Source organism: Dendropsophus ebraccatus, chromosome 1, assembly GCF_027789765.1.
Source record: "Dendropsophus ebraccatus isolate aDenEbr1 chromosome 1, aDenEbr1.pat, whole genome shotgun sequence".
NCBI classification, from domain to species: domain Eukaryota; kingdom Metazoa; phylum Chordata; class Amphibia; order Anura; family Hylidae; genus Dendropsophus; species Dendropsophus ebraccatus.
This window is the reverse complement of record NC_091454.1, coordinates 15,694,909-15,720,233: the sequence shown is the minus strand read 5'-3', so window position 1 is coordinate 15,720,233 and position 25,325 is coordinate 15,694,909. Positions and strand designations below refer to the sequence as shown.

The 25,325-nt window shown below is 45.3% G+C and overlaps 2 protein-coding genes across 7 annotated transcripts in view; one reads left to right on the top strand and one right to left on the bottom strand.

Moving 5' to 3' along the window:
* SCUBE1 (signal peptide, CUB domain and EGF like domain containing 1) overlaps positions 1–11,613 on the bottom strand; it is a 162,957-nt gene extending 151,344 nt beyond the window's left edge. For 4 of the 5 annotated variants that reach the window (XM_069967998.1, XM_069968011.1, XM_069968001.1 and 1 more), the window contains exons 1-2: positions 11,488–11,613; positions 8,932–9,054 (exon numbers count right to left, since the gene is read on the bottom strand). In XM_069967998.1, coding sequence (XP_069824099.1) covers positions 8,932–9,054; positions 11,488–11,581 — 217 coding nt within the window. In that variant the 5' untranslated portion in view covers positions 11,582–11,613. Of the gene's footprint in view, positions 1–5,122; positions 5,197–8,931; positions 9,055–11,487 lie in introns of those variants that run through there. The other variant, XM_069968029.1, reaches the window with a different exon arrangement.
* Positions 11,614–11,846: 233 nt separating this feature from the next.
* Positions 11,847–25,325, top strand: part of TTLL12 (tubulin tyrosine ligase like 12) — a 41,531-nt gene continuing 28,052 nt past the window's right edge. The window contains exons 1-2 of one of the 2 annotated variants that reach the window (XM_069952509.1): positions 11,847–11,864; positions 16,390–16,457. The gene's annotated coding sequence lies outside the window, so the exon portion shown is untranslated. Of the gene's footprint in view, positions 11,865–16,389; positions 16,458–25,325 lie in introns of those variants that run through there. The other variant, XM_069952514.1, reaches the window with a different exon arrangement.

Genomic DNA, 25,325 nt, shown 5'->3' with positions numbered 1-25,325 from the left:
CATTGTTATGTCTTGGAGGGTCATGTGACCAGTTTTAGAAACCACTTTCTGCTCTCCTAGTCAAAACCTAACCAGGACCAATTATAAGAAATTATTAGGTACAACAGAAAGCTTTTCTCCTATAGGTCAAAAAGGTCAGGCAGTTAAAATGCAACTTGCCCAATTCGTGACATCATCTACTAAAGCTATGATGACAACTATATTGTCACCTGCATTGTCACCCATCTTTCCTAAAAATAAAAAAAAAATCCCGTCCTCAGGTTCCTATGGCCCATGTAGCTCCTGCAAAGCATATTTCTAAAGGTTGTTGATGCAATATGGCCCTCCCCATAAAAAGTTCAGAAAAATAATAATTAAAAAAAAAAAACAATTTTGAAATTTAAACAGATTGGAAACTAAAGTATATCAGTAACATGCTCAGGTTTTTATAAGTAAAAAAAAAAACTATAAAGGGGATCTCTCACTCTTGAGGACTTAAATCATTTATACAACACATAGACAGCCAATTTCAATTTGCACTGCGCAATACTACCTTCCCCTATGGGAGTGCTATATGAAAAGTGAGCACCTACCGCTTGGATTTCCAACATTTTAGAGGTGGTTACTGGTTACTTTGAAAGCGATGTGATTTATTAAGAGAAAGATGTATTGTTTTGCCCTTTTGGCTTTGATTCATTATGTTTTAGCAAATACTTGTATTTCCCTTTAAAAACAATGCTAAATCATCTTTTCTAAGTAATCCGAACTGTTGCTGTTCCTGGCAATGTATAAATACATTGAGCAGGGTAGTAATGAGCAGATCTCCCAAAATTTAGATTGACTAAGAATCTGTTAATTTGGATTCATACAGGTGCAGGGACTCCTGTCAAAAGACAGGACTCTCTGTTCCTGTACACTAAGCAGTAAAGTACACCCTGTATGCCCGAACTGGCAAAGTTAGGAAGCAAAAATCACTGCTTACCTCTGAGTGACCTGCCACATTTGCACGGCACCCAGCCCACTGAACATCAACAAAGTTGATGTGGATTTCTGTGGCGCCAAATACTGTCTGTATAGGAAATTACATGGAAAGACAGGAGTACTTTCTCCAGTAGGTAGTAAGCAATGAGGTGGAATCCTGTAGGTAGTAAGCAGTGTGGAGATGGAGAAGTCCCTGCTCCTGTAAGTAGTAAGCAAGGAGAATAAGTCCCCGCTCCTGTAGGTAGTAAGTAGTGTGGATGAGTCCCTGTAGGTAGTAAACAGTGTGGAGGAGTCCCTGTTCCTGTAGACAGTAAGCAGTGTGGAGGAGTCCCTGCTCCTGTACGTAGTAAGCAGAGAGGAGAAATCCCTGCTACTGTAGGTAGTAAGCAGTGTGGAGGAGTCCCTGTTTCTGTAGGTAGTAAGCAGTGTGGAGGAGTCCCTGTTTCTGTAGGTAGTAAGCAGTGTGGAGGAGTCCCTGTTCCTGTAGACAGTAAGCAGTGTGGAGGAGTCCCGGTTTCTGTAGGTAGTAAGAACTGTGGATGAGTCCCTGCTACTGTAGGTAGTAAGAACTGTGGATGAGTCCCTGCTACTGTAGGTAGTAAGCAGTGAGGCAAAATCCCTGCTCCTGTAGGTAGTAAGCATTCTGGAGGAGTCCCTGCTCCTGTAGGTAGTAAGCAGAGAGGAGAAATCCCTGCTCCTGGAGGTAGTAAGCAGAGAGGAGTAGTCCCTGCTCCTGTAGGTAGTAAGCAGTGAGGCGGAATTCCTGCTCCTGTAGGTAGTAAGCAGTGTGGAGGAGTCCCTGCTCCTGTAGGTAGTAAGCAGTGTGGAGGAGTCCCTGCTCCTGTAGGTAGTAAGCAGAGAGGAGAAATCTCTGCTCCTGGAGGTAGTAAGCAGAGAGGAGAAATCCCTGCTCCTATAGGTAGTAAGCAGTGAGGAGGAATTCCTGCTCCTGTAGGTAGTAAGCAGTGAGGCGGAATTCCTGCTCCTGTAGGTAGTAAGCAGAGAGGAGTAGTCCCTGCTCCTGTAAGTAGTAAGCAGAGAGGAGAAATCCCTGCTCCTGGAGGTAGTAAGCAGAGAGGAGTAATCCCTGCTCCTGTAGGTAGTAAGCAGAGAGGAGAAATCCCTGCTCCTGGAGGTAGTAAGCAGAGAGGAGTAATCCCTGCTCCTGTAGGTAGTAAGCAGAGAGGAGTAATCCCTGCTCCTGTAGGTAGTAAGCAGAGAGAAGGGGTCCCTGTTCCCGTACTGATATGCCAAAAACAAATCTCAAAATTTTCAGATTGGCTGTTTCAGTGATTGGCTGTTTCACTCATTTTTGGGCTTTACCATTGTTGATACAGTATTTCCCTACAAAGACAATAGAAACATGGCATGGACAGTGCCAGTATGGGTAGATACATGCCCCTTCCCTAATTTATTCATGCCCTTCCAGAAGAATAACAGAAGAACAGCACGACTAAGTGTTTTAAGGAAACAAAACCTCTAGAATTGTAATTTCTTGGGCAATACAAGTATATACTTGGTGAATTGTATCTCGAGAACCATTCTGCCAACTGGCCAAGAGCAAGGAGTTTGTTTCCCTCGAATACAGTAATACTGGTAATTCACATACATCCATTTTGCTTTCCAGAAATCCATTCTGTAGGTTTTTTTTTTTTTACTGATCTAATTTCAGACTGAGCCAAACCAGGCATACGAGGGGGGAAAAATGGCCGGGATTAAGAGAGACAAAGATATATAGTGAGGTTTACCAGAGTGCAGGAGCTGGGCTTCTGAAACACAAGCATTTTAAGGCTTAAGGACCCCTTTGATGTGGACGGCGTTAAAGAGACGGGACACCATTTCAGAGACGGAGCTGTTCAGCCAAAGGTTTTTTACATTACTGGTTCACTACAGTGTTTTATTCATTTGTACAGTCGTGAATATGGGCCCGGCTGTCGAGAAACGGGAAGAGGCCTTAAGGTTTGCTGGTAATCTGTTTTTTTGGGAACATAATCCCACTGCCAGATTAACAGATTGCAGATGTCCACACAATATTTAAAGGGATCCCCGGACTACCATTTTTCCCGCCAAATCTTACTCACAGTACTTAAACTTACAATAGTTCTTATTCCTACACCTTTCCTCTATGTAAAACATCACAAATAAATTTCTGGTAATTCCTGTTGCATCTATGGGAGGGGCTGTGACCACTTCTGTGAACACAACTACAGGGGCTAAAATAGTAGTCACCCACATCATTATTTTGCAGTTGCCTAGCAACCACTTATCATACTAAGTAGGAGCTGTGCAAAACCATAACCAATAGGGCTGTAATTGTGTAAATAACACGCTCACCTTAAACCGCACTAAGGATAAACCGAACCATTATAATACAGAGGACTGCAACGTAAAAGGGCATAATTTATGATAAAAATGTATACCAAGCAGTACACTTTATTGGATACCATTCTGCACACCATACTCTAATACCTTATACTCAAAGTCAAGGCTAAAAGGGCACTTTTTGGTGTCTATGGGGTTAGCGAAACCCTATAAACACAGTTAGGTTATGTTCACATTTACATGATCCGCTACCTATTGACTTCAATGGGTCTGCAGTAGAGTTGCGCACAACTGGAGCATGCTCAAGTCTGATCGTTTAGCATTTGAATACCAGGGGCTGAAGAAGTTGGATGCAGCCCTAGGGAGTCCTGGAAAACATAGATACAGCCTATGGCCTTGGGCTATATGCGTGTTTTCCTAGACTTGATAAGGCTGTATCCTTCTTCTTTAGCCACCAGACGATCGGACTCTTGCACTCATCGCTAGTCTGCAGCAAATCAGCTAATCCTCCACTACTGTAGATTTGCTGTGGACCCATTTAAGTTTATGGGCAGCAAAATCCACTGCGGATCCGCGCAATAAAGCGCCTATTACACGGGGAGATCAGGTCTGTCAGGTCTGCGCTCCCTTGCTCCTCATCTCTGCCAGCGCTATTACACGTGCAGACAGCGAGCGGGTAAGGGCAGGGGGGGGGCCCATAGGAGATGACGGCGATCGGCTGCCACCGCTCCTATTACATGGAGTGACGGCAGCAGATCGTTGCCATGATTCAACGCGTTGAAAGACAACGATCAGCTGACATCGTGCATATAGGCTAATCGTTGCCTTTCATTACACTAAGCGATTATTGGCCGTAACGGCGAGTAATCGGCCAAATTTGGTAATCGCTTTGAGTAATAGGGCCTTAAAGGGGTACTCCGGGGCTGGGGTGCTTTTTTGCATATGGCCAGGAGGAGTTGGATGAGGGCACCCCGCTGACTAGCTGAGCGGTCTTGCAACGTCACGTCTCAAGCCCCAGCAGAGACCAGGAAGTGGCCGGGCAGCGTGGACCGGAGGGGCGCAATCCGGGACACGGCGCTGGAACCAGGGAGGTAAGGGGACGTCATTGCCCTCATCCACCTCCTCCCCGGCCTATATGCAAAAAAGCCCCCAGCCCAGAGTACCCCTTTAAGCAATGACTATGATGGCAACTGATGTAATCCGACAAAGAGCTGTGGGCTATGGTGGGCTTTAGAGGCTTGCTACCCAACATGGGGGTATTACTGATTATTGTCACACTATGCGAACATCAGTGAACAGTGCCGCAATATGGAGGTCCTCAATGAATAGAGCTGTTATACAAGGGTCATTGGGGGGAGGGGAGTGTATAAATTATTAATGTGGGCAGAGTTACAACATGGGGGTCACCAACGAATGGCGTTGCTTTGGCTGCCCAGGCATGATGGGAAGTGTAGTTTTGCAGCAGCTAGAAGGCCTCAGATTCCCATCACAGCACTACAGCAAAGGGAGGGGTGGGAAATTTTAAGGTGTTGTTTTTTGTGGACTCAAACATTATGCGTCAATGATGTCATTCCTCAGCGTTATAACAGCGCGCGATATACAGCAGTATAATAGAGAAGATACAGCCTTAAAAGAAAAAAAAAAAATCTGATTAATCAATGTCATTAAGCGAAGTTCTGCACATACCAGCCGGTCAGGAAAACCGAGACGTCACATTCCTCGCCGTCTCCATGCAAAATACCTCTCCAGTCATCTCAGCTAAGTAATGTTATTCATTACAAGTACTTAACAAATAGGCCCATAAGCCGCAGCCGTACACAGACAGGTAAAAATAACTTACAATTATAAGATTGTTACCCGTCATGGAGACTTCTATAACTGGGGGGGGGAGACGTTTAAAACAGCGCCATTTTCACCCGTTCACTTTTTTTGTGTACATCGATCAATAAAGTTCAGTTTATGGATTAAAAAAAAAAAGTGAGGTAGCCCTTAGCAACCATTCACCTAATGGATTTCCTGCCATTTAGAAAGTGAAAGCTGCGCCCTGATCGGTTGCTAGGGGTTACGGTGCTACGTAGTTGGTTTCTATAGCCGGTGGAAGTGGAGTGACCCAATATTGTGAAAGAATTTTAGGGATTTTGTGAAAAAAAAATTAAATTTGGAATCATTTTTATGTTCAATTCAGTATTTTGAAGATTTGCACTCACTGTTAGTGAATGGGAGCAGCCTTAGGCTAGATTCACAGCGTTGGAGGCCATTTTGGCTATCACTGTATATACGTGGGGGTTTGTCGGATAAAAATTTAACATGAGACCCTATGTATGAATGATGCCACCAGGTGTAGATACCTCCATGATAGTTTGCCAACCCAGATACTGCTACAAGTACCAGTCACGCATGGCCTTATAGTGGGCATCCTCCTACCACCCTGCACCAGTCACAGATGCCTCTGCTTTATCAGTCTCAATTAGATGTATACATCACATCCAACATATAGCTATGGCCATGCCTACATCATAGCCATACGTTGGATGTATACCTCAAGGACTCTCCCCTGCGTTAACATCTAATGCATTTTGAGCCTTGCCTTACAGAGGTGTCTGCGACTGGTGCAGGGTCTATCGGAGCATGCCCAGATGGCACTATAAGGGCATGTTTGACTTGGCAGTTTCTGTATGGAAAACTAGTGACCATAGGGCACAGTGACCATACCAGCAGAATAGTGAGTGCAGCTCTGGAGTATAATACAGGATGAGTAGTACAGGATGATCAGTACAGGATAAGAAAACGAAGTACACAGTAACCTAACCAGCAAAATAGTGAGTGCAGCTCTGGAGTATAAAAAAAGGATGTAACACATGATCAGTACTATGTCAAAATGTATGTACACGGCGACTTCACCTTTTATTTACACACTATGGGGGGGAATTTATATAAGGCCCCGCCCCCACCTTAGTGAATCTGTCCGGGCACCTGAATCTGCACCCGGCATACAAAATCTACACCTGCTTCCAGCAAGTGTAGATTTTGATCATGATTTATGCCTGAGAGCAGGTGTAAATCATGATAAATGAGGCGCGGGAGGAGGCCACGGCACCTCCCCGCCTTATCACGCCCCAGCAAGCTCCGTCAGCCCGCCCTTTGGGCGTGCGGGAGGCATACACCAGGGAGAAGGGGCGAATATGCGCCTTCTTCCTGGCGTACGCCTATATATATATATATATATTTTTTTTTTTTTTTTTTTTTTTTTTTTTTTTTTACTGTGCAATGTGATATTCTGGATTAAAAGCAACTTTACTGTAGGGGTAGCTTCACGCACGTCCAAATCCGCTGTAATCCATGTAATGTGAAGTTCAATGGGGTTACATACCCGCAGCGAGTATGTAACCTGGCCCCTTTAACCCCCCGCCGCCCACTACCAGGAGCATACATTACCTGCTCGGAGCCACGGTTGCATGCAAGGCTTCCCGCTCCCTTCTGGCCCCATCAGCCAATCAGTGCACGGGCAGCACTCATTGGCTGATGGGGACTGACGTGATCCGGGAGCCTCACATGCAGCCACGGCACCGAGCACGTAATGTATGCTCCTGGTAGCGGGGGGTTAAAGGGGCCAGGTTACATACTCGCAGCGGAATGAAAATTCCGCTGCGGGTATATAACCCCATTGAAATTCACAGCACGCATGAAATCCGCTGTGAGTCCGGTCCGTGTGAAGGCACCTTTAATCAAACAAACTAATGATTTTGACCCACAACAAAGACAATTGGTAATGTAAGTGTGCGACCAATTTCCAGCCCTGATCTCCATAGAATAAGACGCGTTATATAGTTTACAATCTAATGAGAAACCATCAGCCGGATTAAGTGACCACACGTCAGAGATGTCAAGAGTCAGAGCGGTGGGGGGGCAGCAGCTGGGACCCCCTCTGATGCTGGGAATTAATGGGTCCTAGTGACTGCAGATGTGTACTGGAGTGAGGACTCTCTAATGATCTGCAACATTGAAACAGCAGATCTCTGATTTGTTTTTATTCCCATAATCAGGGGCCACATAACGAACCTAGGGCCCAAAGGCTGATGTCACCAAAGCACCACCACACCAGGTGAGTATAGCCTGGGCTATACTCTATAGCAGACACCACCCTGCAGCAGACGTAGCCCCTCAGGAGTCTCAGAAAGCTGAGTGACATCCCCCCAAGCAAGCTATAATGTGCCCTCATATTAAAGGGGTTACTCAGGATTTCCAAAAACAGAGCCACACCTGTCCTCAGGTTACATGTGGTATTACAACCTCAATATGGCCACCACAGCCGAATAGAAAAATGGCAATATCTCTGTAAGCAAACGTAATACAACGAGAACATTTGGACTACTGCTGCTGCTCCTAGGATTTACTCCTATTTGGCTGTTTTTACATATAAGGTGGAAATCCTCTCTTAAAGGGGTTATCCAGTGCTACATAAACATGGCCATTTTTCCCCCTTCTCTTGTCTCCAGTTCAAGTGCGGTTTGCAATTAAGCTCCATTTACTTCAATGGAACTGAGTTTGAAACCCCACCCAATCTGGAGACAAGAGAGGGGGAAAAGTGGCCATGTTTTTGTAGCGCTGGATAACCCCTTTAAGGGTACGTTCACACTTACCGGATCCGCAGCGTATTTCATTTAAATAACTGAACACAGCAACAAATCTGCACCATCAAATCTGCTGCAAATCTGCTGCGGATCCTGTAGGTGTGAACGCACCCTAAGGGGGTTGTCCAGGATTAGAACAACATAACATCATTTTTTCCCTGAAACAGCACCACCCTTGTCCTCAGTTTAGATGTGGTATTGCAGCTTAATTCCAAAGTGGAAAAAAAAAAACTGTACCCAACCTGAGGACTAGGGGGGGGGGGTCCCTTCTTCAAAACCCTCATCTCAACAATACAATAAAATATGGTTACCAATAGATGACCAAAACACCATATAGCGGTATCATGCGATGGAAATTTCGCTGCATTAAAGCTAATGAAAGTAAATTGGGGTTGCGCAGAAATCCATCCTAAACGCTGTCACCAATGCAACACCATTCACTTTCATTAGTAACGCAATACCTTATCAATGCTTCCTAGTTATACTAACAGCTCATAAGGTACTAAATCCTGTGATATATATATTTTTTTTCCCATTATTATTTATTTATTTATTTTATATCAAGGTGGTATGTTTTTTTTAAGTTAGTAAGTTAGTATATTTCTTTAAGGCTTTAGATTATTGGTATTAGTGGTATTTTTTTAACATAGTAAAAAAAATAAATATATATATTTAAGGTAGTATTTTTTTTAAGGTGGTATAATCATTTTTAAGGCGGCACCACAAAAAGCATTTGTTTTTGTTTTTGTATACAGGTCATATTATTACTGGGCAGACACACACACACGCGTTTACCAGGATTGACATGTATGAATGGGTGACTCCCCGCATGAAGTATCTGTACTTGAGAACAATTATCAGACACAGCAGGGGCCCTCAGCCAATAAACACCAGGACTGGAGGGCAAGCAGCTGTAAATCTGCATTAATCGGTTCAGGAATTCAGCTATTTACGAAGATTTAACAGTGCAAACAAATAGGAAGCCAGGCCAACTGCTTCTTCTTCTTCTTCCTCCTACCTTCGCATTGTTTCCCCTCGCCCTTATATCCAGGCTTGCAGATACATTTGTAGGATTTCGGGGTATTCTGGCAGATGGCGTCAATGTGGCAGTCGTCCGTGCCCTCCGCACACTCGTCGCTGTCTGCAACGGAGAAGAGGGGGTTAATCACGGGAACATTAGGGCAAAGTCACTTTATTACGCTCTATAGTGGATGGATTTTATTTTTTTTCCGCTATTGTTTCAGATAGAAAACAGATGGTGGGCGGGCGACACAGGTGAAATAAAGGAGTCTTGTCATGGCCGCACGTAGAAAAATATCATTAGATGATTAAAGGAAATGGCGGTGTTACGGGTGAGAGTTACCCGTCTGCTGACAATTACAAGACAACACAAGCAATTAGATGGATACAGCATCTAATCTAACGTATATAGGGACCAGCAGAGCTGAGTTTGTCAGGTCCCATTATAATGGCGGTGTATGGTCTTAGTCACACATTGGGTCAGTATTATATCAGAAAGCAACAATGGTTTATACTGACGCAAAGTACTAAGCATCCCTTAAAGGCGTTATCCAGCGCTACAAAAACATGGCCACTTTTCCCCCCTCTCGTCTCCAGTTCAGGTGCGGTTTGTAATTAAGCTCCATTTACTTCAATGGAACTGAGTTTGAAACCCCACCCAATCTGGAGACAAGAGAGGGGGAAAGTAGCCATGTTTTTGTAGCGCTGGATAACCCCTTTAAGTGACATTCAGCTCTGTTATGTGAGACAAACTCAGCTCTGCTACTCCTGTGTGCAGTGCATGCCTCTGTGGACATGTCAGAGTGTGGACTGAAAGGAGACGTGTTGACATTTCTTGGATGAAAGAAACACATAGCAAAGTGAGCACTGCTACATATATATATTGTGATGGATAGACAGATATATACGCAAAGATGTAGCAGAGCTGGTTATGGTTGCTTTTAGTTGTCGTGTGTCATAGCATTGTTGTAATAGATTGTAGATAGATAGACAGATAGGAGATAGGAGATAGATAGATAGATAGATAGGAGATAGATAGATAGATAGATAGGAGATAGATAGGAGATAGATAGATAGATGTAAAGAACCACACAGATGTAGCGGAGCTTATTCTGTTTGTTGCTGATGTGTGCTATCCCTGTAATGTGATGTTTGGATATAGTGTGGGACACCACACATGTCAGTCAGCTCTGAGCTCTGCTACATCTGTACAGCTAAATAGTAAGGAGGTAAATACATTACACAGAGATCAATGTGGGACAGACGGACAGACAGCCATAGGGTTTCGAGTACAGTACATTTCCAAAAAGAAACCTTTACATGACAAATTCAGCTCTGCGACATCTACAGGAAGCAACGCAGAATTTGTCATTAAATTCTTTTCTCTTTTTTTTTGCACTTTACTGTATATGAAACGTTGTATCCGGTATAGATATCGTGGACCTATCCTTCCGTCTATGGTTGGTTTGGGGTGTCAGGTACAGTACGGAAAGAAAACATTTAAATGACAAATTCAGCTCTTCAATATCTAGACAGGGGAAACCATCTGTATAGTACGGAGCAAAGGAGAAACCTTTAAACGACCAACTCAGCTCTGCTACATCCAATACAATCTATACGGTATAGTGCAATACAGAAACTTTCAAATAATAATTTCAGCTCTGCTACATCTAATACAAATCAGTACAGTATAGTGCAATATGGAAACTTCTAAATGACAAATTCAGCTCTGCTACATCCAATACAATCTATACGGTATAGTGCAATACGCAAACTTTTGTATGACAAATTCAGCTCTGCTACATCCAGACCCAGGAGACAGCAGATCCCAGTGACACGTGAAGTCGTCAGCCTGTGAATTACACGGCCCCCGTACCCTCAGGCCCCCCCTATGACGCCCCCTATGTCAATACTTATATCCATCTTCCTGGAAATTCAGTTTTAATCGATTCTCCCACAATTTCGCGCTTTCTAAACATCTGGGGCTCAGACGCAGACGGAGAGAGAGATCCGAGCTGATCACCCGGGCTACACAAACAAGCCCACCGTGTCGCCCCCCGTCGCCTTCAGCTACTAAAGTCAATACCATTATGATATCGCCTTTATGACCAATTACAATCAGCAGATTGCAGGAAGGGGGGTCACAATATCGGCCGTCAGCGGCCGTTCTGCAGGTGTTAGGAAGGGCAGCAAATAATACCATATATATATATATATATATATATATATATATATATATATATATATATATATATATATATATATATATATATAAGCCAGGTGGTCATTTAAAGGGGCCACGCTTTATTTAAAGGGGAAGCTCATGATTCACTAATGGGTTCATTTGGCATGGTAAAACTTAAAGGGGAGGGTTAGAGGTGGAAAGTTTGCATAAATTACCCCCCCCCCCCCCTTCTTTTCAGTACAAAGGAGCCAGTCTCATAGTATATACAGCTAAGGATGCCTAGTATACATCAATGGCTTCTCCCAGTGGATAGGGATCAGGACTAGAGAAAAGTTTAAAGGGTTTCTCAAACTTAAAGGTGCCTCTTACCTGGGAGCCCACTGCCTCCTGTCAGGCTGTCCCGGCCTATAGTGATGCACAGCAAGCAGAGATAGCACCATGTGCAGCCCAGAGCCCCCATCATCCCGGAGCCGGCACCAGCTGATGTTCCCAGGGAAGAGCCACGCTCGGCACTGCCAGACCAGGAGCGACACGGCCGGACTGGGTGACAGCCGCACGATGATTGGCTGCGGCGCACACTGGAGGGGCGGGGCGAAAGGGGAAGCGGCCAATCGTTAGTGAGGGAAGGAAGGACGGGGAGGAAACCACGCCCACTCTGCGCAGGATTCCTTATTTAATCGCTGATGCTTCGGCTGTGAGAGATGTGCGAGCCCAGTATAACCAGTACAGAGGTGGGGAGATCACTGGTCAGTGCCCAGTATAACCAGTACAGAGGTGGGGAGATCACTGGTCAGTGCCCAGTATAACCAGTACAGAGGTGGGGAGATCACTGGTCAGTGCCCAGTATAACCAGTACAGAGGTGGGGAGATCACTGGTCAGTGCCCAGTATAACCAGTACAGAGGTGGGGAGATCACTGGTCAGTGCCCAGTATAACCAGTACAGAGGTGAGGAGATCACTGGTCAGTGGCCAGTATAACCAGTACAGAGGTGGGGAGATCACTGGTCAGTGCCCAGTATAACCAGTACAGAGGTGGGGAGATCACTGGTCAGTGCCCAGTATAACCAGTACAGAGGTGGGGAGATCACTGGTCAGTGCCCAGTATAACCAGTACAGAGGTGGGGAGATCACTGGTCAGTGCCCAGTATAACCAGTACAGAGGTGGGGAGATCACTGGTCAGTGCCCAGTATAATCAGTACAGAGGTGGGGAGATCACTGGTCAGTGCCCAGTATAACCAGTACAGAGGTGGGGAGATCACTGGTCAGTGCCCAGTATAACCATTACAGAGGTGGGGAGATCACTGGTCAGTGCCCAGTATAACCAGTACAGAGGTGGGGAGATCACTGGTAAGAGCCCAGTATAATCAGTACAGAGGTGGGGAGATCACTGGTCAGTGCCCAGTATAACCAGTACAGAGGTGGGGAGATCACTGGTCAGTGCCCAGTATAACCATTACAGAGGTGGGGAGATCACTGGTAAGTAGCCAGTATAGAGGTGGGGAGATCACTGGTCAGTGCCCAGTATAACCAGTACAGAGGTGGGGAGATCACTGGTCAGTGCCCAGTATAACCAGTACAGAGGTGGGGAGATCACTGGTCAGTGCCCAGTATAACCATTACAGAGGTGGGGAGATCACTGGTAAGAGCCCAGTATAATCAGTACAGAGGTGGGGAGATCACTGGTCAGTGCCCAGTATAACCATTACAGAGGTGGGGAGATCACTGGTAAGTAGCCAGTATAGAGGTGGGGAGATCACTGGTCAGTGCCCAGTATAACCAGTACAGAGGTGGGGAGATCACTGGTCAGTGCCCAGTATAGCCAGTACAGAGGTGGGGAGATCACTGGTAAGTGCCCAGTATAGCCAGTACAGAGGTGGGGAGATCACTGGTCAGTGCCCAGTATAACCAGTACAGAGGTGGGGAGATCACTGGTCAGTGCCCAGTATAACCAGTACAGAGGTGGGGAGATCACTGGTCAGTGCCCAGTATAACCAGTACAGAGGTGGGGAGATCACTGGTCAGTGCCCAGTATAACCAGTACAGAGGTGGGGAGATCACTGGTAAGTGCCCAGTATAACCAGTACAGAGGTGGGGTGATCATTGGTCAGTGCCCAGTATAACCAGTACAGAGGTGGGGAGATCACTGGTCAGTGCCCAGTATAACCAGTACAGAGGTGGGGAGATCACTGGTAAGTGCCCAGTATAACCAGTACAGAGGTGGGGAGATCACTGGTCAGTGCCCAGTATAACCAGTACAGAGGTGGGGAGATCACTGGTAAGAGCCCAGTATAACCAGTACAGAGGTAGGGAGATCACAGGTCAGTGCCCAGTATAACCAGTACAGAGGTGAGGAGATCACTGGTCAGTGGCCAGTATAACCAGTACAGAGGTGGGGAGATCACTGGTCAGTGCCCAGTATAACCAGTACAGAGGTGGGGAGATCACTGGTCAGTGCCCAGTATAACCAGTACAGAGGTGGGGAGATCACTGGTCAGTGCCCAGTATAACCAGTACAGAGGTGGGGAGATCACTGGTCAGTGCCCAGTATAACCAGTACAGAGGTGGGAAGATCACTGGTCAGTGCCCAGTATAACCAGTACAGAGGTGGGGAGATCACTGGTCAGTGCCCAGTATAACCAGTACAGAGGTGGGGAGATCACTGGTCAGTGCCCAGTATAACCAGTACAGAGGTGGGGAGATCACTGGTCAGTGCCCAGTATAACCAGTACAGAGGTGGGGAGATCACTGGTCAGTGCCCAGTATAACCAGTACAGAGGTGGGGAGATCACTGGTCAGTGCCCAGTATAACCAGTACAGAGGTGGGGAGATCACTGGTCAGTGCCCAGTATAACCAGTACAGAGGTGGGGAGATCACTGGTAAGTGCCCAGTATAACCAGTACAGAGTTGGGGAGATCACTGGTAAGTGCCCAGTATAACCAGTACAGAGGTGGGGAGATTACTGGTAAGTGCCTAGTATAACCAGTACAGAGGTGGGGAGATCACTGGTCAGTGCCCAGTATAACCAGTACAGAGGTGGGGAGATCACTGGTCAGTGCCCAGTATAACCAGTACAGAGGTGGGGAGATCACTGGTCAGTGCCCAGTATAACCAGTACAGAGGTGAGGAGATCACTGGTCAGTGCCCAGTATAACCATTACAGAGGTGGGGAGATCACTGGTCAGTGCCCAGTATAACCATTACAGAGGTGGGGAGATCACTGGTAAGTAGCTAGTATAGAGGTGGGGAGATCACTGGTAAGTGCCCAGTATAACCAGTACAGAGGTGGGGAGATCACTGGTAAGTGGCCAGTATAGCCAGTATAGAGGTGGGGATATCACTGGTAAGTGGCCAGTATAGCCAGTACAGAGGTGGAGATATCACTGGTCAGTGCCCAGTATAACCAGTACAGAGTTGGGGAGATCACTGGTAAGTGCCCAGTATAACCAGTACAGAGCTGGGGATATCACTATCCAGTGCCCAGTATAACCAGTACAGAGCTGGGGATATCACTATCCAGTGCCCAGTATAACCAGTACAGAGGTGGGGAGATCACTGGTAAGTGCCCAGTATAACCAGTACAGAGGTGGGGAGATCACTGGTAAGTGGCCAGTATAGCCAGTATAGAGGTGGGGAGATCACTATCCAGTGCCCAGTATAACCAGTACAGAGCTGGGGATATCACTATCCAGTGCCCAGTATAACCAGTACAGAGCTAAAACTATCAATGATCAGTGCCCAGTGTAATCAGTGCAAAGCTGGAGATATCACTGGTCTATAACTATAAGGGCCTAGTAATATAACTCTAAGGGGTAAGTACTATAACTATACTGGTAAGTAACATAACTATAAGGGGTAAGTACTATCTAAGGGGTGAGTACTATAACTACTATTTAAAGGGTAAGTACTATAACTATAAGGGGTAGTAAGTACTATACAGTATAAGGGATGAGTACTATAACTCTATAACTAGAAGTGGTAAGTACTATATAAGAGGGTGAGTACTATAACTAGAAGGGGTAAGTACTATATAAGAGGGTGAGTACTATAACTAGAAGGGGTAAGTACTATATAAGAGGGTGAGTACTATAACTAAAAGGGGTAAGTACTATAGAGGGTGAGTACTATAACTAGAAGGGGTAAGTACTATAGAGGGTGAGTACTATAACTAGAAGGGGTAAGTACTATATAAGAGGGTGAGTACTATAACTAGAAGGGGTAAGTACTATATAAGAGGGTGAGTACTATAACTAGAAGGGGTAAGTACTATAGAGGGTGAGTACTATAACTAGAAGGGGTAATTACTATATAAGAGGGTGAGTACTATAACTAGAAGGGGTAAGTACTATAGAGGGGGAGTACTACAACTAGAAGGGGTAATTACTATGTAAGAGGGTGAGTACTATAACTAGAAGGGGTAAGTACTATATAAGAGGGTGAGTACTATAACTAGAAGGGGTAAGTACTATAGAGGGTGAGTACTATAACTAGAAGGGGTAATTACTATATAAGAGGGTGAGTACTATAACTAGAAGGGGTAATTACTATATAAGAGGGTGAGTACTATAACTAGAAGGGGTAAGTACTATAGAGGGTGAGTACTATAACTAGAAGGGGTAAGTACTATATAAGAGGGTGAGTACTATAACTAGAAGGGGTAAGTACTATATAAGAGGGTGAGTACTATAACTAGAAGGGGTAAGTACTATAGAGGGTGAGTACTATAACTAGAAGGGGTAATTACTATATAAGAGGGTGAGTACTATAACTAGAAGGGGTAAGTACTATAGAGGGGGAGTACTACAACTAGAAGGGGTAATTACTATGTAAGAGGGTGAGTACTATAACTAGAAGGGGTAAGTACTATATAAGAGGGTGAGTACTATAACTAGAAGGGGTAAGTACTATAGAGGGTGAGTACTATAACTAGAAGGGGTAAGTACTATATAAGAGGGTGAGTACTATAACTAAAAGGGGTAAGTACTATAGAGGGTGAGTACTATAACTAGAAGGGGTAAGTACTATATAAGAGGGTGAGTACTATAACTAAAAGGGGTAAGTACTATATAAGAGGAAGAGTACTATAACTAGAAGGGGTAAGTGCTCCGCAGACAATTCAGGGAAAGGTAAAAATACAGGAGATGTACAAAGCCGGAGAGCGAGTGAGCAGCAGAGGAGGAGGAGCTCTGTCTATGACTCCCCCATCCAGGGCCCAGGACACAGGGGGTTATTTACTAATGTAATGATTTTCCATTAATCTTCGTTTATCCAGAGTAATGGAGGAGGATGGAGCGAGCCGGAGTATTCCCATGTACACCGTGACCTCGCACACTGATACAGGTGAGGAGGAATAGTGGGGGTGGGTAGGAAAACATAATTCCTCAGGTTCCTCTATGACAAACACATTGCAGGGACAGGGTCTGACCCCCTGAGATCAGCGGCCGATCAGTACTAGTGGGGTCTGCAGATGAACATACAGGGTCCCAGCTCTGTCCCATTCAGTCCCATTATTACAGGTGTATAGTATCCAGCCCCAACCAGTGCAGTCTTCTTCACATTAGTGATACAATGGGTCTGGTAGCTTCATGATATGGGGTTTCCATGGCTGAGCAGCTGCATGCACACCTTCCATCACCAAGCACAATGCCAGATGCCACCACTGGACTCTGGAGTAGAGGAGACGTGTTCTGTGTATTGACGGATTACACTTTTCTATCTATATGGATGAGTCTGGGTTTGGTAAATGCCACAAGAACGTTACCTTGCTGACTGCATTGTGCCATCTGTAGAGTGTGGTAGAGAAGGATAATACTATGGGGGGTTGCTCGGGGTCAGCCTAGGCCCCATGATTCCAGTCAAGAGAAATCTTAATGCTTTAGCACCAAGACACTGTAGACGATTGTGGCGTCCATCTTTGTGAATACAGTTTGCATCCCAAGTTAAAATAGGATGATCCCTATCCTGATGCAGAAGATCCTCCAGAATGTAAGTACAAATAAGTATCGCTATAGGACCAATGTGTCCTGTACAGGAGAAGTCAAACAATGCTGTAAAGGTAAATGTGGCTCCTGGTGGGATAAAACACTGTTTCAAATTCATGTGAAGTGGTCCATGAGTCTACCTCAACCTCTAATAAAGTGTTCCATGAGTCTACTTCAACCTCAAGTAAAGTGGTCCATCAGCCTACCTCAACCTCACATAAAGTGGTCCATCAGTCTACCTCAACCTCACATAAAGTGGTCCATCAATCTACCTTAACCTCACATAAAGTGGTCCATCAATGTACCTCAACCTCACATAAAGTGGTCCATCAGTGTACCTCAACCTCACATAAAGTGGTCCATCGGTCTACCTCAACCTCACATAAAGTGGTCCATCAGTCTACCTCAATCTCAAGTAAAGTGGCCCATCAGTCTACTTTAACCTCACATAAAGTGGTCCATCGGTCTACCTCAACCTCACATAGAGTGGTCCATCGATCTACCTCAACCTCACATAAAAAAGGTCCATCAGTCTACCTCAACCTCAAGAAAAGTGGTCCATCAGTCTACCTCAACCTCACATAAAGTGGTCCATCAGTCTACCTCAATCTCAAGTAAAGTGGCCCATCAGTCTACTTTAACCTCACATAAAGTGGTCCATCGGTCTACCTCAACCTCACATAAAAAGGTCCATCAATCTACCTCAACCTCACATAAAGTGGTCTATCAATCTACCTCAAACTCACATAAAATAGTCCATCGGTATATCATGACCTCATGCAACATGGTCCATCAGTCTACTTTACCTTCACCTGAGGAGATCCATCAGCCTGTCTCACCCTTGTGTAAAGTGGGCCATCATCTTACCTCCACGTCAAACCAAGTGGACTCATACCTGGTTTGCCTGGTGCAGGTACCAACCCTATGGAATTTCTAATATGATTTTTTTCCCCCTTAACACTATTATTCTTACAAAGTAGATTGTAATATCTTGCAAGTTCTTCCATGACAGATATAGTACTGGTAAAGAACCCTGAGAGGCATCATAAGAAAGTCTTTTCTATGCCGCATCTCCAATTCTTGGTTAATAATTTGGTTAGACTCTATATGGGTAATTCAACTGGCCAAAGATCATTGGAAGAGGGAGATGGTTTCTCTGGAAATCAATAAAGGGAAGAGGAATGACAGGAGTTCTTTATGGACTATCTTGGACTAGACTAGAGAGTGTAGACTTTGCCCGACCCCTTGGATCACATGAATGAAGGGGTAAAGTTTTCTCTCAACAAAGTCATCGTAATGCATGCATAATTAAAGAGTTGAATCTATCTGATATTGTATCCCAAGCTCTTTCAGCTTCGAGAGTGCGAGCCACAATATCAGACACAGTCCACAGTACATGGGCAAAAGTGGCAGCAATTTGAGTCATAGATAACCATATCTAATTGCTGGAAGGTGGAAGCTGACTCCAGACATCAGATGATTGAAGAAACCCCAGTGCTCATCTGGTTGTGGTTGTGCCTGATGCTGTAGATTGAAGCATTTCAATTAAATGGACCTGAGCTGTAGTACCAGACATAGCCACAACCAAGGTATGGCACTGTGTTTAGTAAGCACTGCAAAAATTGTTGGCCTACCCTAAACTAGCACTTGGACTTTTCTTTGTCTGGACTTTTCTGGCACCAGGATTTGGGTGCAAAACTAGGAATAGCAAGACTTATTTACTGAACAACATAACTACTTTGGACCAGGAATATTCATATAAATTATGTGGGCACAGATAGTACTACCACCCTGTCTCTCCTTGAAAATTATTACTGCCTACCCTCTTTTTTTCAAAAATGATTCCTATTGTAAATTAAGCAAGCACATATAGTATTGCCTCCTTGTCTCTCCATGTAAATAATGTAGGCACACATAGTACTGCCTCCCTGCCTCTCTTTACAAAAATGGGGACTCAGGTAGTACTGCCTCTCTGTCTCTCTTAACAAATAAGGCAGACTCTCATAACACTGCCTTCCTGTCTCGCTATGTAAATGATGTAAGCACAGATAGTACTGCCTCTCTTTGTAATGATGTAAGCACCTGACATACTGCCTCCCTGACTCTCTTAACAGATAGTGCCGCCTCTCAGTTTCTTTTTACGAAATAGTATGATCTAATAACCGTGTCCAAACAGACAGTGAGTGTGGACCCGCTGTGCTACTCAACCAGTTTGGCTTTGGGCCACACCAAGAAGTGGAGTCTAGATAAGTATTCGGCTAAAAGCATAATCTGAAAGCCAGGCTAAGGTATGCTAGAATTCAACAATGCTCAGGTAGGGGAGGGGCAGGCGGAGCCAGTTTAAATAGGTGCAAGTGGCGCTAGATTGGCAGACGGCAGTAGCAGGTGGAGACAAGCTGCCACTCTAAATCCAGAGCAGTTGGCCGCATGCTCACCCCAGTGGCCAGAGGTGTCATTGCAGCAGAAGGAGGAAGAAGATGCCGGCAGCCCCGGGACAAGCATGGAGAACAGCAGAGGAGCGGATGGGACGGCACAGAGTGGAGAAGCGTTTTTCCTAATAAATGATATAGGCACAGATACTAATGCTTCCCTATCTTTCTTTGTAAATTATATAGGCAATGTAGGAACAGATAGTGCTGCCTTCCCACCTTTCTTGAAAAATGATGTAAGCACAGATAGTACCACCTTCCTTTTCTCATTGTAAATTATGTTGGCAAAAAGTAATTCTCTTATATCTTTGCATTACAGTTGGCACAGATAGTTCTCAAATCTCCCTGTCCTAATGGAGCTAAAGTGGGAGGACAAAGAAAGCTCAGTGCTGCCACCACTTCGAACCTGGCAATAAGAGAGGTCACAGTGGTCAGACCCTCACAGATCACTATGCAGATATGTCGGTCCCAGGGTAGGACTGGCATACAGTTGTGTTCAAAACTTTACATACCCCGGCAGAATTTTTGCTTTCTTGTTTTTTCTTGTTCTTTTTTCAGACAATATGAAAGATAACACGAAAACTTTTTTCCCATTCATTATGAGTGAGTGGTTGGGTGAAGCCATTTATTGTAAAACTACTGTGTTTTCTCTTTTCAATCATAATGACAACCAAAAACATCCAAATGACCATGATCAAAAGTTTACATACCCCAGTTCTCAATACTTTATGGTCTTTTGTGGTAGTTGTGGATGAGGCTTTTTATTTTCTCAAATGGTAAAGCTGCCAATTTTTCTTGGCAAAAAGCCTCCAGTTCCTGTAAATTCTTGGGCTGTTTTGCATGAACTACGCACTTGAGATCTCCCCAGAGTAGCTCAATGATATTGACATGGCCACTCCAGAACCTTCACTTTGTTCTGATATCCAAGGAATTGATAATGCCAGTCAGTCAGTCTTCAAACTGTGATTAACAAATGGAAAATCAGTGGCTTTGTAAAAACCAAACCACAGTCAGGTAGACCAACAAAAATTTCAGCCACAACTGCCAGGAAAATTGTTCGGGATGCAAAGAAAAAAACCCAAATAACAGCAGCTGAAATCCAGGACTCTCTGAAAACTAGCGGAGTGGCTGTTTCAAGATGCACCATAAGGAGACGCTTGAAGAAAAGTGGGCTGCATGGTTAAGTCACACCATTAATGTGCAAATGCCACAAAGTATCTCAACTTTTTGGCCACAACCACAAATGAAAGGTTTCTACAAGACCTATGATAAAAAAAAAACACCATTCATATTGTAAAGCACAGGGTGGATCGCTGAACAACATAACTACTTTGGACCAGGATGTGTGAGCTACAAAGACGCAGGAAACTTGGTCTAAGTTGAAGGAAATATGAAAGCAGCACATTATCAGCAAATACTGGAGGTAAAGTTGCACTCACCAGCCCGGAGGCTGCGCATGGGACGTACATAGACATTCCAACATGTCAACGATCCAAACTACATGGCCAAGTTGACATGTCATTGGTTACAGCAGAACAAAGTGAAGGTTCTGGAGTGGCCATCTCAGTCTCCTGACCTCAGTATCATTGAGCCACTTTGGGGAAATCTAAAGAATAGAGTTCATGCAACACAGCCCAGAAATTTACAGGAACTGGAGGCTTTTTTGCCAAGAAAAATGGGCAGCTTTACCATCTGAGGGTCACGGCTGGAGTCGTGGATCCTCTGTACCACCGCTAGCGATGGCGTAAGCTGCACCAGGGAGTCTAGGGGGCCGCTGGTCTTCACCAGTGCCCGCCACAAGGTGGGATGGACTTGCTGGTCGGTACCCCTGGCTAGGCTTGCTAATGGCGGCAAGCGAGGTGCAGCTGGAGACACGTAGGCTGGTAGCAGGAATGCAGCAGGACTCACGGCAGACAGCAGCGACATGGGCTGGAGGCACGGGACAGGAACCACGGGCAGGAACCACGGGCAGGAACAATGGGCAGGAACAAATGGAGAGCTGGGACCACACGCTAAGGGAAGCAAGCAGAGGCTCCAACAAGGAAAGTCAGGACAGGTGCTTTATTTATAGGGACAGGTGATTAATGACTATCCAGTCAGTGGCGTACTGCCCCTTTAAATCTGTGACAGTCGGCGCACGCGTTCTAGGAGGTGGGGACACGCGTGGCGACCGGAACAGCAGGGAGCAGGAGCGCGGCGAGGTAAGGCACTCCTATGGGCTGAAGCGACAGCGTCGCCGGACCCCCCAGCGTCTGGCGACCACTTCAAGCCTTCATTGATGTTATAGGGGGCAATACACAGTATTAAGAACTGAGGTATGTAAACTTTTGATCAGGGTCATTTGGATGTTTTTGGTTGTCATTATGATTTAAAAAGAGAAAATGCAGTAGTCTGACAATAAATTGCTTCACCCGACCACTCACCATGAGTGGGAAAAAAGTTTTAGTGTTATTCATATTCTCTGAAAAAAGGACAAGAAAGCAAAAATTCGCCCGGGGTATGTAAACTTTTGAGCACAACTGCATCTGCAGGAGGAACCTTTCCATTGAGTTGAGTGTTGGTCACCGGACTCTTTTCTTATAACTAGAGGACCTCTTGTATCTATTGAAAGCACGCCCATTGATTCTGTGGAGTTTATATCCTATGTGTAGAAAGAATATTGTGTATGTGTATTTAGATGATGAGTATGCTCCATAGAGTCAGTATAGACAAGGGTATAGGCTATACATTTCTTCTGAAGAGGACGGCGGTAGAGAAGGGGTTAAGGCGGCGGCATTGTCTGCCTGCTTCTTTCTTGTTGATTCAGTGGCTGCCTCCGAGACAGAAATGGCAACTCTCAAACTATAGGAAAGAAAAGCCTTTTGAGGGGACGCTACCCAGCGCAGGACCAACTTAACAGCAGGTTACCCCTAGCGACCGATCACGTTTTGAGAAAACTTTTTTTTTTTTCTTCTATTCTTTATTCCCCCCTTTTTATTCTTCTCCTCTTTCTGGTCGCTTAAGATCTGTACCGAGCGCTTCATCTCAAGAGGCTGAAACCAAAGCGCGAGAATCTTATCAGAGCCGCAGCCTTTAAGAGTGGATTCTTAGGGAAATTTTACAAAGGAATTTTTAACGTGTACCAAATCATCTAAAATCAAATAAAAAAATTCCAAAATGTAATTATTTTTTTTATTATTGTGTTTTCAGTCAGTCCCTGCAGCTCCAATGTTTTATTTTTGTAACAATGCGGAGGTCATGTGACTAGCAGATAGTATATACTGTTATAGTCCCTACCTTTTTAAGACATTTTTGTCTTTTTGATTACCTTTTTTTTTATTGGTGTGACGCCACCCTAAAACAGAACTGACATACACACATACACTTATAGTAGGTGGGGGACCTGTCTGTGGGGTATATGGTAGGTGAGGGATATGTCAGTGGGGCTTATAGTAGGTGGGGGACCTGTCAGTGGAGTATATGGAAGGTGGGGGGCATGTCAGTGAGGTATATGGTAGGCGGGGGGACCTGTCAGTGAGGTATATGGTAGGCGGGGGACCTGTCTGTGGGGTATATGGTAGGTGAGGGATATGTCAGTGGGGCTTATAGTAGGTGGGGGACCTGTCAGTGGAGTATATGGTAGGCGGGGGGGCATGTCAGTGAGGTATATGGTAGGCGGGGGGGCATGTCAGTGAGGTATATGGTAGGCGGGGGACCTGTCAGTGAGGTATATGGTAGGTGGGGACCTGTCAGTGGGGTATATGGTAGGTGGGGACCTGTCAGTGGTGTATATGGTAGGTGGGGACCTGTCAGTGGTGTATATGGTAGGCAAGGTGGGGGACCTATCAGTGGGTTATATGGTAGGTGGGGGAACTGTCAGTGGGGTAAATGGATGATGAAACTGTCAGTGGGGCTTATAGTAGGTGGGGGGACCTGTTAGTGGGGTTTATGGTAGGTGAGGGAAATGTCAGTGAGGTATATGATAGGTGGGGGACCTGACAGGGGGGTACATGGTAGATGAGGGACCTGTCAGTGGAGTATATGGTACATGGGGGACCTTTCAGTGGTTATATGGTAGTTGAGGCATATGTCAGTGAGGTACAGTATATGGTAGGTGAGGGACCTGTCAGTGGGGTATTTGGTAAGTAAGGGATATGTCAGTGGGGTATATGTTAGATGGGGGACCTCTCAGTGGTTATATGGTAGGTGAGGGACCTGTCAGTGGGGTATATGGTAGGTGAGGGACCTGTCACTGGGGTATATAGTAGATGAGGGACCTGTCACTGGGGTATATGGTAGGTGGGGGACCTGTCACTGGGGTATATAGTAGATGAGGGACCTGTCACTGGGGTATATGGTAGATAGGGGACCTGTCAGTGGTTATTTGGTAGGTGAGGGACCTGTCAGTGGGGTATATGGCAGGTGGGGACTTGTCAGTAGGGTATATGGTAGGCGGGGGACATGTCAGTGAGGTATATGGTAGACGGGGGACCTGTCAGTGGGTTATATGGTAGGTGAGGGACCTGTCAGTGGGGTATATGGTAAGTAAGGGATATGTCAGTGAGGTATATGATAGGTGGGACATCTGTCAGCGGGGTATATGGTAGATGGGGGATCTGTCAGTGGTGTACATGGTATGTGGGGGACCTGTCAGTGGGTTATATGGTAGATGGGGGACCTGTCAGTGGGGTATATGGTAGGTGGAGGACCTGTCAGTGGGTTATATGGTAGGTGAGGGACCTGTCAGTGGGGTATATGGTAAGTAAGGGATATGTCAGTGAGGTATATGATAGGTGGGACATCTGTCAGCGGGTTATATGGTAGATGGGGGACCTGTTAGTGGGGTATATGGTAGGTGGGAGATCTGTCAGCGGGGTATATGGTAGATGGGGGGGATCTGTCAGTGGTGTATATGGTATGTGGGGGACCTGTCAGTGGGTTGTATGGTAGATGAGGGATCTGTCAGTGGGGTTAAGTAGGTGGGGGAACCTTTGAGTTGGTTATATGGTAATTGGGGGACCTGTCAGTTGTGCATATAGTAGATGGAGGACCTGTCAGTGGTAGTGGTATGGTAGTTGAGAGATCTATTAGTGAGGTATATGGTAGGTGTAGGAGCTGTCAGTAAGGCATATGGTGGATGGGGGACCTGTCGGTGGGATATATGGTAGGTGTAGGAGCTGATAGTGGGGTATATGGTAGGTAGTGGATCTGTCTGTGAGGCATATGGTAACAATTTATTAGTTAGGACCCCTCTCTAGAAATCCCAGGGGGTCCCAGCAGTCAGATCCCCTGTAAGCTGATACTTATCCCCTATCCTGTGGACCAGTTAAGATAAGTTATTTGAACTTGGAATAACTCTAAGCTTCAACAGCTATGGCTGACATACCCCCCAATAACTGCACAAACAAAGTGGCCGAAGCCCTTGGCTGAGCTCTGTGCCCCTTTAACATTTCATTATGACTTCAGGTGAAAAGTAGTTGAAAATGACAGTAGTAGTGAAAACTGTCCCTACTGTGGCTGCATATGTTTCTTCATCTATGTGTCATAGAGCTCCATCTTGAGTTCACTTTAATGCATTACATTTCCTCAAAATTAACTACGGAGCTGAACTCAGTAAATGCTGCCTGAAACACTTAAGATATTGTTCATTATACAATATGAAGGCTAATACCAATATTTACTCTAGTAAGCTGCATTGTCCCTGGAGTTTCTCTTTAAAGGAGTCATCCGGAAAGAGAATCCAGTCTTGGAGGTATAGCTGAGATGGTATAGGAGGGACCCCGCAACAACCCGACAGGTCACTGTCCACAGGGGAACAA